Source organism: Balaenoptera borealis (genome assembly GCF_965194805.1).
Source record: "Balaenoptera borealis genome assembly, chromosome: 16".
NCBI classification, from domain to species: Eukaryota; Metazoa; Chordata; class Mammalia; order Artiodactyla; family Balaenopteridae; genus Balaenoptera; species Balaenoptera borealis.
Genome location: NC_138872.1, coordinates 15,224,655 through 15,240,801, shown reverse-complemented (window position 1 = coordinate 15,240,801; position 16,147 = coordinate 15,224,655). Strand labels below are relative to the sequence as shown.

The 16,147-nt window shown below is 43.3% G+C and overlaps 3 protein-coding genes across 5 annotated transcripts in view; 1 reads left to right on the top strand and 2 right to left on the bottom strand.

Annotated features, from left to right (window-relative positions):
• The window catches only part of WFDC8 (WAP four-disulfide core domain 8), a 123,555-nt gene that overhangs the window by 33,803 nt on the left and 73,605 nt on the right, over positions 1–16,147 (bottom strand). The window lies entirely within an intron of this gene.
• On the top strand, positions 159–3,025 carry WFDC10A (WAP four-disulfide core domain 10A). Its single transcript, XM_082361874.1, has 2 exons — positions 159–343; positions 1,678–3,025. The coding sequence occupies exons 1-2, from the start codon at positions 256–258 to the stop codon at positions 1,824–1,826; spliced, it is 237 nt and encodes a 78-aa protein (XP_082218000.1). The 5' UTR covers positions 159–255; the 3' UTR covers positions 1,827–3,025.
• On the bottom strand, positions 3,115–15,030 carry WFDC11 (WAP four-disulfide core domain 11). 2 transcript variants are annotated; one of them, XM_082361831.1, is made up of 3 exons: positions 8,263–15,030; positions 7,079–7,220; positions 3,115–3,778 (listed from the first exon to the last, which is right to left on the bottom strand). In XM_082361831.1, the coding sequence occupies exons 1-3, from the start codon at positions 8,361–8,363 to the stop codon at positions 3,410–3,412; spliced, it is 612 nt and encodes a 203-aa protein (XP_082217957.1). In that variant the 5' UTR covers positions 8,364–15,030; the 3' UTR covers positions 3,115–3,409. The 2 variants fall into 2 exon arrangements, with proteins under 2 accessions (XP_082217957.1, XP_082217956.1); XM_082361830.1 differs by lacking the exon at positions 8,263–15,030 and having other exon boundaries at positions 7,079–8,256.

Here is a 16,147-nt window from a genome sequence, read left to right as displayed (position 1 = left end):
TTAAAAAAAAAAAAAGGAGAGGGTTAGCTATGTGAGAGGAGGAGTCATCTCTGGAGAAGCCCAAGTCTCACATGAATGGGCCATGGTGAGGGGCAGGCAAGGGGAGGAAACAAAGACTCCTTGCTCTGCCCTGGCTTGGCTAGCAGAGGCAGGGAGGAGCCCAGGATCACCTCTTCTTTCTTTCCTTCACTCTCCTCACTCAGCTCTCCAGGGGAGTCCGGGCCAGATTGAGAGCTCCCCACTCTGGGCAGAGTCATGCGAACCCAGGCTCTGCTGCCCATCCTGCTTCTCTGTGTTCTGCTGCTGCAGGCCCAGGGAGGGTCCTATAACCAGAAGAAGAAGAGTAGGTGATGGGCTAGGGGGGAAAGGGGGGGGGAGGGGGAGGGGGCTGTGTCCAGTCTAAGGGGAACCTGGGAATTGGAACTTTTCGGCACATCCTATTCTGACCTCAGCACTATGAAGACTCTGGTTCTTCCTAAACCATGGCCCTCCAGCTCCTTTATCTGGCCACGTGAAGAGTGATAGGGATGGAGGGAGAAACTACATCTTTTTATTCTCCATCCTCCAAATCCAGAGACACATGGTACCTACAGTAGTGAAAGATACAACAGAGCTGAGAATCAGGTAGGAAAACAAAACAACTATTCTTTGATTTATGCACAAATGTGATGGGTAACCATCCAGAGATGTTCATGGGAGTAGGTGTAGAATGAAAGGACATTGGGAGAGCAAAATTTGGGGTGCACAGGTCAAGTTAAAATTATCTCAGAAGGAGCAGGATGGTGACAGTGGAAGGGAAATATGGAAAGTGGTATTTTCTGGGAAGGGGCAAGGATCCTGCAGACAGTGACAGTATGAGAGGAGAGAGAGGATGAAGAGGCAAGTTCATCTCCCTCTCTGAAGATTCTGGAGAGTGGGGGAGGGTTGGCAGGATGTCCCAGACTTGTTGAGTTCTCAGGGTTAGGGTGTAGATTCTATGGGGGTGACTTGGCCAAGGCCACGACTAATAGAGGAGGCGGGGTCCTGGTTACAGGATTATGGAGAGGGTCTAGGAAGTCCAGTCATTGAGGTCTATTGGGTAAAAATGGAAGGAACCGGATTTAAGATATTGCAAATCACCAGGATTTGGTGAAGGGCAGAGGGTGAATTCCCTGAAAAGTCCAAGAGTGTCATGAATGGGACTGTGCCTGGGGTTTTGGAGGAGACTCTAAGTTTTTATTTATTTATTTATTTATTTATATTTATAAATTTATTCATTTTTATTTTTGGCTGCGTTGGGTGTTTGTTGCTGCGCGGGCTTTCTCTAGTTGAGGCGAGCGGGGGCTACTCTTTGTTGTGGTGCACGGGCTTCTCATTGCGGTGGTTTCTCTTGTTGCTGAGCACGGGCTGTAGGCACACGGGCTTCAGTAGTTGTGGTGCATGGGCTCAGTGTTTGTGGCATGTGGGCTCAGTAGTTGTGGCTCATGGGCTCTAGAGTGCAGGCTCAGTAGTTGTGGCGCACGGGCTTAGTTGCTGCGTGGCATGTGGGATCTTCCCAGACCAGGGCTCGAACCCGTGTCCTCTGCATTGGTAGGTGGCTTCCCAACCACTGCGTCACCAGGGAAGTCTGGCTCTAGGTTTTAGAGAGGCGTTCTCCAGGGGCCTGGTTCCACTGACCCTGCTCCTGCTCTGTTTCAGAAAAGCAGCTATCACCAGAAATCAAGGAGTGTGAGAAGAGAGCCAAAATATATCTGTGCACATTCCCCTGCACACATCACCGACAGTGCCAAGCAAACACCATATGCTGTTCAACCTTCTGCGGGAACGTTTGCATGAACATACTGTGAGTCAGAGAGCAGGCTGGGCTGTGCTTCCTGCTCCCCCCAACCCTCTACCCAGAGACTGTACCTGCAGCCGAAGACAAGGACCTGACACCCGGAATGAGGATGTCAATAGGAATGCCACCCTCCCCACCGTCCGAACTACCTGTTCCTGTCAAATAAACCAGAACAAACGTGCAGGGACCTGCCTCATTCGCTCCCAGTGCTTGTGATCGTTGAGAACCCGGCACAGACCCCAGAGGGCCTCTGCCTTTCTGGGTCCAGGTCTCTGACCTCTTTCCCCTTGTCATGCTTCTCTACCCTCCCTCCCTTCGGCCTCCCCGCCAGCCCCTGGCAGGCTCCACCCCCTTGTTGCTCTGCTCACTGAACCAGTACTCCCAGGGGGGGGAAACTGCTCATGTGTGGCATCTCTCGGTGCTAAGGAGAACATTCCTCACCCTGGAGCCACAAGGGCAAGTTCAACGTGAGATGCGTGGAGACTAGACCCTGGGACACAGAGTGGGAGGTCCCCAAGGAGGGCTCTTCTTAAACTTGGTCCATTCTCCTCATCCTCCTTGAGAGGTTCAGCTTACTGTCTCTTTACAATGAAGAAAATGGATCCCAGGGAAGTTAAATGACATGTTCAAGGTCAAAAGAGAGTGAGAAGTCATGATCTGGCTAGAGGAGGAGGTTTCCTCCGTGCTCCCTGTTTGCTTGCTTCTTGTGCATGTGGTGAGGCTGTCCACAGGGAAGGGAGTGCCTGTGCTGACCCTGACTCTCCCCCACTCCATCACCCACCAATAGGGCCGCTCTCGTAATGGGGCCTGGAATGGGATGCCAGGACCTGCGACTCTGGTGAATTCCTTTACCTGAGTGGTCCCCACCTTTCCCCAATCCTCCTTCTTATGGTTTCATTCTTCTTCTTCTTTCTTTAATCCAGAGGGAAGCCACAGGGTGGAGGAAAGGGTGGTACATGGTGACCTGACTACAGATTAATTGGCATAGGATGGCTATGGGTCTTGCCCATGGTTTCATGGTGAGTCAGTGGAAATTCATCACTGGGGTACAGAGTCCCTACTCTGCACCATCACCACTCCTCTGAAATGTTCCTGGGACTAAGTCCAGAGACTGGGTCAAAACGTGTGGCCAGTTGGGACACGGGGTCAAGTGTGAAGAACTCAGGTGGGCAGGCCCTGCTGGAGGAGGGGAGGCGGTGTTATGCTCCAGTCCAGTGCTTCCTCCTGAGCATCAGTGAAGGAGACGTCAGAGGCAGGACATGCCTCCCTCGGGCTAGAGTCTCTGACCCGCCGCAGAAGCATCACAGGGCTCCTGGTACTGAAGGATCTCCTCCATTCTGCTAAGAGCTGCCCTTGCACAAAAGGAGCTTAGGAAAGAGATCGTGATCCACCACCAACACAGACATCATTGGAGGTAGTTGGGTGCTAAGAGCGTGCTGTCCAGAAACTCTTATTTGGTGCTTCCTCAGATAGCCTCACTCTCCCAAAGCTTGGCTACGCCCCAAACAACCTGGGAGAAACTGTTAAGAGAGGCAAAGTTACCTGCCAGGGGCCACATAGGGAACGACCTCACATGTCCAAGTCCTGGGCTCCCTACCACGTGGATATGCCATAGGTGCCAGGCTCACCTATTCCTTGCCACTGGCATGAACACCATGGACCATGAATTTTACTGGGAGCAGTTGCCCTTCTCCCTTGTGGTAACTGGTACCTTGGCCCTCTCTGGACAGTCCACCCTGCCTTAGAGAAGTCAGAAGCTACACCTAGAATGCTATGGCTAGGAGGAGTACTTGCCTGGACACCACTGCATGTTCTGTTTTTATTGGAACAATTGTATGCCTCTATAATATGCAGAAGGGAGGAACTGGGGGTCCCTTGGAAGACCTTGAAATTTTTGGAGGCGAAGGAAGAAGCAAATGCAGATTCTACCATGATCGGGGTCTCCAAAATGTCAAGTCCAGCCTGCAGAGAATCGCAGCTCAGCACTGATCTGTTTTCGACCAACCCACAGCCTCACGGTTGCAATGATTTTTGCATGATTTATTCTCTTCTCTTGCTCCTTCTCTATGTCAAGCATATGGAAGGACTCTAGAAATATCCTCCTCATCTCATACATCATGATGTTGGTCAACTCCTTTGGCTGCCCCCAGTGTTCACAGGTGGGTTCATACTGATCAGCAAAGTGTGTCCCATCCCACTTCTGGTAGCTGTCTATGTCATAACAGACCCAGAATGCCTAATTAACAAGCTAAAGGAAGGTATCTGGAATGTAAGAGCTGGGTTTAGGTGCTGAGTGTAAGATCTACCACCAAGAAATGCCCATCAGTCCAAATATAATTAGAATGGGCATGACATGAAATATTCAAGGAAGACTTTTTCTCCAGAAGATGTTCCTAAGTCTAAAATTACATTATCTAGGAGTATATCCATCAGTTATTATAGTGTCCAGTGTCTTGGCTTGGGAAGGGTTCACTTCCTGAAAACCACTGGTGAGAGGGTATGAGAAGGTAGAAGTAAGAATCTAAATTAGAAGGCACCAAGCATCTGATATCTGAGACTATTCTGAATCATATTTGCTGGATCTATGATGGTCCTTTTTGTTGTTGTTGATTCAGGTTTTCTTTTTGAAAAACCCTAAAACTCAAACTTTTCCTCTCTTACTGTTTTTACTTTATGTATTTATTTTTGGTCCCTTGGCTTCTTTCATTATTTTTCTCAATTCCTATTATAGTTTAATTGAATTTATTCTGTCCTAAATATCTTGTAACAGTCTTTATTTCTAAGAGGACTTTTATCTTTTTCTTCAATTTTTTATGTTCTATCAACCTCTTATTTCATGTCTTCCTGGTTTTTTGTCTACTTATGTGCTGAGTTTTTAAATTTCTGACTCAAGGTATTTTTTCATACATTAAAATGTTTACTTAGAAATATGTAATTAAAGTTACAGTGCTGGGGCTTCCCTGGTGGTGCAGTGGTTAAGAATCCACCTGCCAGTGCAGCAGACATGGGTTCGAGCCCTGGTCCGGGAAGATCCCACAGGTCGCAGAGCAACTAAGCCCATGCACCACAACTACTGAGCCAGAGCTCTAGAGCCCGCGAGCCACAACTACTGAAGCCTGTGCGCCTAGAGCCCATGCTCCACAACAAGAAAAGCCACCGCAATGAGAAGGCCACGCACCGCAAGGAAGAGTAGCCCCCGCTCACCGCAACTGGAGAAAGCCCCGTGCGCAGCAACGAAGACCCAACGCAGCAAAAAACTAATTAATTAATTAATTTTTTTTCAAAAGTTGCAGTGGTGTATTACTTTTCTTTTCGGACTCAAGGTTGTTCTAGTGGGAGAATTTTCTTTTCCAGCAGAAATGTTTCAATTTTCACTTTTTTTAAAAAATAAATTTATTTATTTATTTATTTATTTTTGGCTGTGTTGGGTCTTCGTTTCTGTGCAAGGGCTTTCTCCAGTTGCGGCGAGCGGGGGCCACTCTTCATCGCGATGCGCGGGCCTCTCACTATCGCGGCCTCTCTTGTTGCGGAGCACAGGCTCCAGACTCGCCAGCTCAGTAGTTGTGGGTCACGGGCCCAGCCGCTCCGAGGCATGTGGGATCTTCCCGGACCGGAGCACGAACCCGTGTCCCCTGCATTGGCAGGCGGATTCCTAACCACTGCGCCACCAGGGAAGCCCTTTACATTGAAGTTGTCTGCTATTTTTCCATTAACTTTGTAACATTTTATTTTAATAGACCAGCAGTAACAGTGTTATGCTTAAATTATTCTTGGCTTTGGCCACTAGGAGCTCTTTCAGGTGGGCTCCTGTTTCCCATTATTTTGATTTTTGGTTTTCATTAAATTCTGACCCCAAAAGATGCCCCAGTCTCATCTTGTATTTTCCAAGCCCAGTTCTAAAATCAGTCATTTCTCTAAGAAGCCTTGGCCCATGTACTGAAGAATGGTATTTAGAACCAAGATCTGGGCTCTTTGTGTGCTTATTGTTACTGTGGTATCACTGCTTCTAGGCCCCTTCAGCAGACATAGCTAAGAAATATATGTATGTATAACTAATCCATGTATACATACGTGTCCATAAGTATTTCTGCATGTGTCTATCTGTGTGTGTGTGTGTGTGTGTGTGTGTGTGTGTGTGTGTATATATATATATATAAAAGCTGAACATGAGTTCATATTGATATCTCTGATTTTAATCCAGTACCCCAGGGTTCATTCTAGCATTTTCCTTTTGCTTATTTGTAACTTCTCCAACAGGAACCTGTCCTATCTAAGTTACTTACTTATCTGTTCAATCTTTTATACATGTAAAGTAGTTTTAGAATTGTTTACCCATACCCTGTGAAAAACAAATTCACCAGAGACAAATTCACTGCTCTCTGAAAAACTGAAAGAAAGGGTTGCTTGCCAATTACCCTCATTAAAATAGCATGCAAGAAATAAACTTCTATTCTGTGAAGCCCATGACTTAGCCTATTAGTTCTAAGGTAATCAAATGGGGAAGCAAGAGTTGAAAGCAAGAGTTGGAAACTTATGTACCCTATAGGATGGGAAAAATATAGGGGGGGATTCAAGGGTAGTGGAATGAAGTGGAAAAAAGCCAAAGACCACTGTTGGCAAATGAGTTTATTTGCCAAGGATTTACTCCTGCCCAGCCCTCAGTGAGAATAGCGGTGTCCCACTGGTGTCCCACTGGTGTCCCAGTGGGAGGTTAGGGTTTTAGCTGTCTTTCAGTGATTATCTACAAGAGAAGAAGGTTAGATGCTTAGAGGCTATGAAACTCTGAGAAGCAGGAATTCATTCCCAAGCTTAATATTACTCATCCTCACCAGACCTTGGAACAGGAATACTTCATGTAACAACAGAAATTGTCTACTTTTGACTAGGGGGTTATTGGTTCATTGAACAGAGAAAGGTAGAGATTTGGGGCCTGGCTGAGCTAACGGGGCTCATGGAAAAGTCTGACTCTGGAAACAATGGCTAGAAATCTGGACTAGAAAAACAAGAAAAGAGCAAACTGTTGAAAAATGCAATGAAGACAGCACAGACATTGATTATATAATGAAAGAAGCAAGGTGCACCACGCTGGTATCTTGGTCTATTTGCCAGTGAATTGCCTTCCAGGTTTAGGGGACATCGTCTTCTGCTATTTTTGTGCCTAGGATTTGGGGTACCTCAGTCCTCTGTTTAGGGATAACAGCATCTGAGAAGAAGGTGAGAATCAGTGAAGACATAGACCCAACCACGCATCTCCAAACTCACTGTGTTTTCCCAGCAGATGTTTCCACAGTACGTCCAGCAGCATGTGTGATTTATTTCTACACATCTAAAGGTTCTAGAACACTTCTTGGCACATTCTTGGACTGTTGGCTGTCCCCAGCACTCCTGAAGTAACAATTCCCCCCTGAAATTGAGATGAGACGATAAGAAGCTGACAGGGACCACATAGCAAGTGTGGGAAGAGAAGCCCTTCATAAGCTCAACAGCCCCTCCTAGAATCCCAGACCCAAGTCTCCACCAAGGTATCCGCCTTCTAAGAGAAATCCCCTTCCTTATCCTCCTCATTGCATTTTCACTGACCCCATCGCATCTTCACTGACCTCTTTGCCTTCTCTGCTCCCCAAGTCCTACAGTGTTTCAGGCTTCTGAGTCCTCTTTGAGCATCCTAGAGGTAGGACTCCATATACTCCCAGCATTCATGTGCCCTCCTACAAAATTTACATTTTTATAATGGGAGATCTCAGAGCCTGAGATATCCTCTAGCCTCATTATCACACCTATTTCATAGTGTGGGAAGCTAGACCACGGAGAGTAAGGAAGAGATTCTCCCCACTTTTCTTCCCCTCCTTGCTGACCCTGCCTTTAATAACTCAGCCTCTCTCCAAATTCTTATCTCTCTCACCTAATTTTCTTGGCTCCCTCCACTGACTTCATTTTCTCATCATATGGCCCCCATGATTGCCCCACTAAGGCCCCATCTCATATCTCTTTTCTATCTTTTCACATTCTGAAATATCCTACCACTAAATTAATGGTATATATCAAGAAATGCCCATTTGGTACTCTTCAAAGTGCACACAGGTAGGACACAGAGCTTCTGGAAGAATGGGAAAATATGGCAGCTCTGTACTGGTACCCCCCCTCCCCTTCAAAGATAGCCTGACATGGGAAAATATTATATCCTTATAATTTATGGAATGTATCTAAAAGCTGACAGATACACATTGCTACTTTCAAGGTTGGAAAAGGAAGCATTAAAGGACTTTGAAAGACTTCAGCTTGATAATTTCTTGGATCTCTGTATATAGAAAGGTAACTGATGCCTTTCCAGGTGATCCAGGGAAGGTGAGCCCTGAGTCAGGTGTGCCAGGCACGATACTTCTTCTTTTGTCCAGAAACAAGCACAGCCCCAGCACCCCTTTTGATCCCCAACCCAGCCTCATCACCTGCGGTTATGTTTTTCCTTCATTCCTCCCAGCACAGACAGTAGCACCATACAGAGGAACATCATGAGTAAGGGTGTCCAGCACTTCATGCTGTTGACCATATACGTCTGAATAGGTGTTGTCAGGAGTTTTTCCTTCCCAGTTGTTGCCAGAGATCAAAAGACATAAAGAGAGTTGTGAAGCAAGAGGAAATTCTCGTGGAATTTCTTTACACTTTGTCTTCTAGTTATTCTTCCTTGCCCTCCAGCACTCAGTCACAGGTACACACCAAAGCTGGACACAGACTCTGCTAAAAAGTGTCTCTCCATCTCAAGCTTCATGCCTTCCTTTTGCAGGAAAACCTTTTTTTTTTTTACTGTGTTACCTTCCCTTGATTAAAAAATAATTCAAATTCAGCTTACAAAATTGTTTTATTTATTTATTTATTTATTTGGCTGTATTGGGTCTTCATTGCTGCGCGTGGGCTTTCTCTAGTTGCAGCGAGTGGGGGCTACTCTTCATTGTGGTACGTGATCTTCTCATTGCAGTGGCTTCTCTCGTTCTGGAGCACGGGCACTAGGCACGTGGGCTTCAGTAGTTGTGGTTCGCGGGCTCCAGAGCGCAGGCTCAGTAGTTGTTGCGCAGGGGCTTAGTTGCTCCGCGGCATGTGGGATCTTCCCGGACCAGGGCTCAAACTTGTGTCCCCTGCATTGGCAGGAGGATTCTTAACCACTGCGCCACCAGGGAAGTCCCACAAAATTGTTTTAATTCTTCTTTTTTTTTGAGCTGACATTGGTTTATAACATTACATGTTCCACATGTACAATATTATATTTTGACTTCCATATACACTACAGCATGCTTGCCACCAAAAGTTTAGCTCCCAGGGGCTTCCCAGGTGGTACAGTGGTTAAGAATCCGCCTGCCAATGCAGGGGACATGGGTTCGAACCCTGGTCCGGGAAGATCCCACATGTCGCGGAGCAACTAAGCCCGTGCACCACAACTACTGAGCCTGAGCTCTAGAGCCCGCGAGCCACAACTACTGAAGCCTGTGCACCTAGAGCCCGTGCTCCACAACAAGAAAAGCTACAGCAATGAGAAGCCCGTGCACAGCAACGAAGAGTAGCCCCCGCTCGCTGCAACTAGAGAGAAGTCCACACGCAGCAACAAAGACCCAATGCAGCCAAAAATAAAATTAATTTTTTTTAAAGTTTAGTTTCCAGCTGTCACCATACAAAATCCTTAAAACATAAAAAGTACAAGGCAGACAATGAAGTATTTCTAGTAATCCCACTATATGGGTGTATGTTATCCTGTCTTTTATAGGTGCAGATATATGAATACGAATTGTTTTTATAAAACTGAAATCATCAGGCTTGCTGTTGTATATCATGACTTTTTATTTAAAAATTTGTAACTTGATATTAAAATAAAAGTTTTAGCAAAGACCTTTGGATAGACCCTAAAGTGAGCTTGTCACAGATCGACTTGAAGGACTTTTTTAAAAAGAGAAAAAAAGATGGCCCAAAAGTGGTTAAATGACTCTTAAAACCCTTACTCATTTTAAAGGTGGAAAATGGTCAGGAATTTGACACATTTGGGGGAGGAGATTTTTGAGCAGCTTTTCTTTAAAGAATGCTGAGCTCTCAATCCTAAGTCACTGGAAAGGCTTTAAGGACACCTCTCACGAGTTCTACATGTGCCCCAAGTGTTTGTGGAGCCACAGTAGATGGGTGTCTGAGTCACACCTGAGAACGCAAAGGGAAAGGAGGCTAGCTGAAGTCACCTATGGTCACGAGACAGAGGCTACTTATTGCCCTACGGAAGTTGATAGGGCAAAGGAATGCAAGAAAGAGCCAGTGTGGGTTTATGCCAGATTCATTCCAGGCAGGTTGCTGGGAAAAGCCATGAGAACTCAACAGAAGGAAATAGAAAGTGAGTGGCCAGAGAAAGCTGTCACAATAAGCCAGCCAGAAAGGAGATGGATTCAGCCAGATCAAGAGAACCACAGGTGAGCAACTTCCATTAGCTGGGGTGGGAGAAGACTCAACCCATGAAACCAGCCACGACAGAGTCAACTTGAAGCAATACCAAGCCCCGAAAGTACAAAGTTCAAAAGTGCAACACTGCTTGCCAAAAAGAGCTGTTCTGACCCCTTTATCTCTTCTTCTTCCACCTCCAAAATGGCACTTAGCCACCTGCAGGAGGAGAGGAAAGAGCAAGGAAACCCACCACTCTCTTCTCCAGTTGTAGGTTTCTAGGTGTGGAGGAAGCCACAATTTTAATTCAAGCTTAGCGTTTTGACTATTGCATGGGCTTAGACTTTTTTTCTAAATATATCATTATATTGTATTATATTATATTATACTATATTATTATATTAGTTAATAATATATTATTATATTCTAAATTTAGGCAGTGACTAGAAAAATCTAGTTCTATAGCCAAGCTCTCATACAGAAGCAGGGAAAGAAGTAGCTCTTCTGGATGAATTTAAATGAGACAAAAGACAAGCCTTTAGACATATTACTAGTAACATTCCCCATGAATATTTTCCTAACGTGCTAGTTACACATATCATTAATATTTTCCCATGGATCATAAGACATCTGAAAATTTGTGATTTCCCTTCCTTAGGGGAAAAATGTCATTGGAAACCTCCTTGCAACTAAAATTTGGTTAAATCCATTATTAACTTCGGAGCACAGATTTGTAGATCCAGAGGTCCTGGTCAAAGGATACTGCCTGTTTCAAACCCTAGGTATGGTTGGTGTCAGTTCTTCCTCTATTAAGACTGGTTTATTCTGGGACTTCCTTGGTGGTGCAGTGTTTAAGAATCCGCCTGCCAATGCAGGAGACATGGGTTCGAGCCCTGGTCTGGGAAGATCCCACATGCCATGGAGCAACTAAGCCCGTGTGCCACAACTACTGAGCCTGCGCTCTAGAGCCCATGAGCTACAAATACTGAGCCCATGTGCCACAACTACTGAAGCCTGCGCACCTAGAGCCCGTGCTCCGCAACAAGAGAAGCCCGTGCACCGCGAGGAAGAGTAGCCCCCGCTCACCGCAGCTAGAGAAAGCCCACGTGCAGCAACGAAGACCCAACGCAGCCAAAAATAAATAAATAAATAAACAAATAAAATTTAAAAAAACAAAAGATTGGTTTATTCTACCAACAGGATACACATTCTGTCTTACCATAGGAGGGAAATTCTCTCCCACTTGGTACCACACTAAAGACGGTCAGTGTAATATAGACAGAGAACAAAACATGGGCACTGGAGTCAGAGAGACCTGGGCTTGAATCTCAGCCCCAACACGTCTAGCTTAATATAAGCTACATGATTAGCCAACCACCTAACTTCTCAAAGCCTCAGTTTCCCTATCTGTAGTATGAGGATGAGAGTATCCACATAGCAAATGTTGACTATATAAATCACTGGCACACAGAATGTGCAAAATAAATGTTGGCTATTATTATTATTATTATTATTAAGCTCAGACTCTCTTTTCTTCTCCAGACGGGTGAAAGTTATTTAATTTTATTGACTTTTTTGTGGTCTTTTTTTTTTTTTTTTACTCTTTAGCCTATTTGGAAAGTTTTATCCTTTGCTCATCTGCCTTAAATTTAATTGTCCCACAAATATTTACACTAAGTGACTACTATAAGCCAGGCACTATTCTAAGTACCAAGGATACAGTCATGAACAAAACTGGCAAAAATCCCTGCCCTCATAAAGCTTAATCCTAGTAGAGGGGTCAGACAATAAACAAGATACATAAAAGAAACACGTAACAATTGATGGCTCTCAGTGTTCAGGAGAGAAGATAAGAGAGGGTTTAGCACCTGGAACACAGAATATGAAAAATAAGTGCTGGCTATTATTTTAGGCAGCTCGCTGGTGGTGAGATTTGGGGTTCTGAAAGAAAAGGTTAAGTACTGTTCCAAAAAATTCCCTCTCCCCACTCCTTTCTCACCCCCAACCTGGTGCTCCAAGCTCCTGAAGCCAAAGAGAAAGGAAGACAAAAAAGCAAAAACAAAGGCGAAGTCTGGATACTGTGAATTAAACAGTCACAGTGGAGTAACTGTCTCTTTCCCTCCAAGTAACCAGTTTTCCCTCAGAGTCTTTATTTTTGCGTCAAAGTTTTCAACGAAGCAGAAGATAAATTATATGAATTGATTGGAATTCCCTCAGATGCTCAAAGGGAGACACAGTACCTAGAGACATTTTAAAATTTGCAAAACTCTCTAGCTAGTTCTCCTCTTGGCATATGTTACAAATTATAAAATAGGAAAATAAAATTTGAGGCACATAGACCATTAGATGGGTTGCCTTTAACTTTTAAAAAACTATTATTTGGAAATAATTTCCAAGTTACAAGAGTAAAAGTAGTATAAAGAACACTACATACCATTTGCTCAGTTTCACCTATTTTAAGAATTTACCCCTAGGGACTTCCCTGGTGGCGCAGTGGGATAGGACTCTGCATTCCCAATGCAGGGGGCCCGTGTTTGATCCCTGGTCAGGGAACTAGATTCCACATGCATGCCGCAACTGAGGAGCCAGCGAGCCGCAGCTAAGGACCTGGCAAGCCACAGCTAAGAAGCCCGTGAGCCGCAGTTGAGGGGCCCCACCTGCCACAACTAAGACCCAGTACAACCAAATAAATAAATAAACAAATAAATTTTTAAAAAAGAATTTACCCCTAATTGCTTTCTCTCTCTCCCTCTGTTGTTGTTGTTGTTGCTGTTGTTTTTTCCTTAACAATTTGAGGGTAAGTATCATATATCATGTTCCTTATTTAGGAATAATACTTCAGTGAGTATTAACAATAGGGACATTCTCTTCTGTGATCACAGTACAACTATCAACTTCATTAAATTTAACATTTCCAAAATATTTTTATCAAATCTATCATCAGTATCCCATTTTATAAATTCACCCAATAATGCCCTTTGTCTTTTATGACATTTAAATTTTTGAAGAATATAGGCATTTTTTTCTTTTAATTAAACATTCCTCATGTGGGGTTTGTTTGAAATTTCTTCAGGATTAGACGCAGGTTATACTTTCTCACTAGGAATACTCTGTAGACAACACATAGTGTCCTCAGGGTATCACATGTGAAGGGACACAGTGTCATCTACGTCATTTTTCTCTGTCTCAGTTTCTCCATTTGAACAAGGACAATTACTTCTTTTCTAGAGGGATAGTGTTGGCATGATCTGGGGGCATAAATTGGACACAAGCCACAGATGAAAGCATTTTCAGGCTCACATTTCCAGCCCCAAGACTCTGACCTTCACCTACCTCTGAAGATGTTCAAGTTGGAAATGCCAGCATTTATTTGCCTGATGGCTCTTCTTCCTGGTCTCTGGGAACCACCAAGCCCCTGCACAGGGTGAAGCTGACGAGCAGAACAGAGCTCAAAGACTCAAAATGTAATCATGGTTCTGGTTGTGGCAGATCTGGGAGTTCTGCCCGTAAGTTGGGTACGTACAGAACATTGTCACTGAATTCCTATTCAAAGAGTACTTTCTTTTTTTCTTTTTGCTTCAGGTAATACAGGAAGAAGCAGAACACTGTAGAATTGCAGAGGCCTCCCCTCCCCCCAACACACACATTTCCTGGATGTCTGGGTGATTGTGTAGGTAGGGAAGGATCTGTATATCTATTTTTCTCTAACATTTGTGTGATGACTTTTGTAAAGTCCTGTCCATCTCTATGTTGATTTCTCCACGGCTACATCACCCTAACACTACCTTATCACAATGTCTTGTGAGTTTTGATCTAATGAAAAAAGAGAGTTCTGCAAAGAGAGCTGGAAAAGGTCACCTAATATGGAGATTTAGAACACAGACTTAACCTGGATTCAAATCCTAGCTCCCAGTTACTTTGGGCAAGTCATTAATCCTCTCTGTGCATTAGTTTCTTCATTTGCAAAGTGTGGATAATAACGATACTTACCTCATAGGGTTGTTGTGAGGGTTACATGAATGATTATTTGTTAAGCACTTAGAACCAATGCATGGCATACAGGCAGTGCTATGTAAGGTTTGTTCAATAAACAAATGAGACACCAACGAAGTGTCAAGCATCACCCAGTTTAATACCAAGTTCACTACCTGTCGGATATTTAACATGTATTAACTAATACTCTCAATGACCCTATGAGTTTAGTACTACTATAATTCCTATTTCACAGATGCAGAAACTGAGGCACAGGGGAGTTAAGTAACTTGCCCAAGGCCACACAGCTAGTAAGTGCCAGGTACAGGATTTAAAAAGAAGTGGGTCCAGAGCCATGTATGCCATGTATGCCAGACAGTGTAGCCCCCAGTTCTCTTGGGGGCTACAACATATCCTTGACCTTAACCTCTTCATGGGGCCCCTCATCACTTCATCCCATTTGCTTCTCTCTGTAGAAAAAAATAATTTCTTTCCAGAATATCGTTTGTTGCTTTTGCACTATTAAAAGAACATCCCATGCTTAGTGCATAAATCTTGCAAATCTATGAAAATGACAAAGAAATTTTAAAATTTTAATTTTGTCACCCTGTGCTAACATTTTTTTGTGTGTGTACATATATATATACACACAGACACATATATTTTATATACACACTCATACATTTGTGTATATCCATATATATGTATCTATATATATATATATAAGACAAAAAAGCTATAAGGCACATAGAAAATAAATGGAAAATGACAGATGTCCCTCCCCATCAATAAATACTTTAAATGTAAACAAATTAAACTCTCCAATCAAAACATAAAGATTGGCAGAATAGATAAAAACACATGAACCACATGCTGTCTACAAGAGACTCACTTTTGATCCAAACAGATTGAAGGTGAAAGGATGGGAAAAGATGTTCCAGGCACATAGTAACCACAATAGAGCAGGGTGGCTATACTAATATCAGACAAAATAGATCTTAAATCAAAAAAGGTTACAAGAAACAAAGAGAACAATATATATTAATAAAAGGTTCAATACCACAAGAAGGTACAACAATTATAAACATCTATGCACCTACTGATAATCATCAAAATATATGAAGCAAAAACCGACAGAATTGAGGTGAAAGATAGAGATGGTTCTACAATAATGATTGGAGACTTCCATCCCCACCCTCAATAATAGATAGAACAACTAAGCAGAAGATAAGTTAGGATAATAGAGGACTTAAACAACACAGTAAAACAACTAGATCTAACAGACATACACAGAGCACTCAACCCAACAACAACATACATTCTTCTCAAGGGCACTTGGGACATTTTCCATGAGAGACCATATGTTTTAAACCACAAATTAAGTCTCAGTAGATTTTAAAAGATAGATATTATCCAACCACAATAGGTTGAAGTTAGAAATCAATAACAGAGGTAAAACTGGAAAATTCACAAAGCTGTGGAAATTAAGCAACACACTTTTAAACAACTACTGGACCAGAGGAAAATTAGAAAATACTTAGAGATAAATGAAACAAAAACACAACGAATCAAAATTTATGTAACACAGCAAAAGCTGTGCTAACAAGGAAATTTATAGCTTTAAATGCTTACATTTAAAAATTAGAAAGACCTCAAATGAACAACTTAACTTTACAACTTGACCTAGAAAAATAAGAGCAAAGTAAACCCAAAGCTAGCAGAAAGAAGGAAATAATAAAGATGAAGCAGAGATAAACAAAATAGAAAAATAATAGGGAAAAAAATCAATGAAGCCAAAAGTTGGTTCTTTGAAAAGATCACCAAGATTAACAAACATGTCACTAGATGGACTAGAAGAAAAGAAGAGAGACTACCCAAACTACTGGCATCAGCAATGAAAGTGTGCCCATTATTACCGATTCTAAAGAAATAAAAAGCATTATACCAGTACTA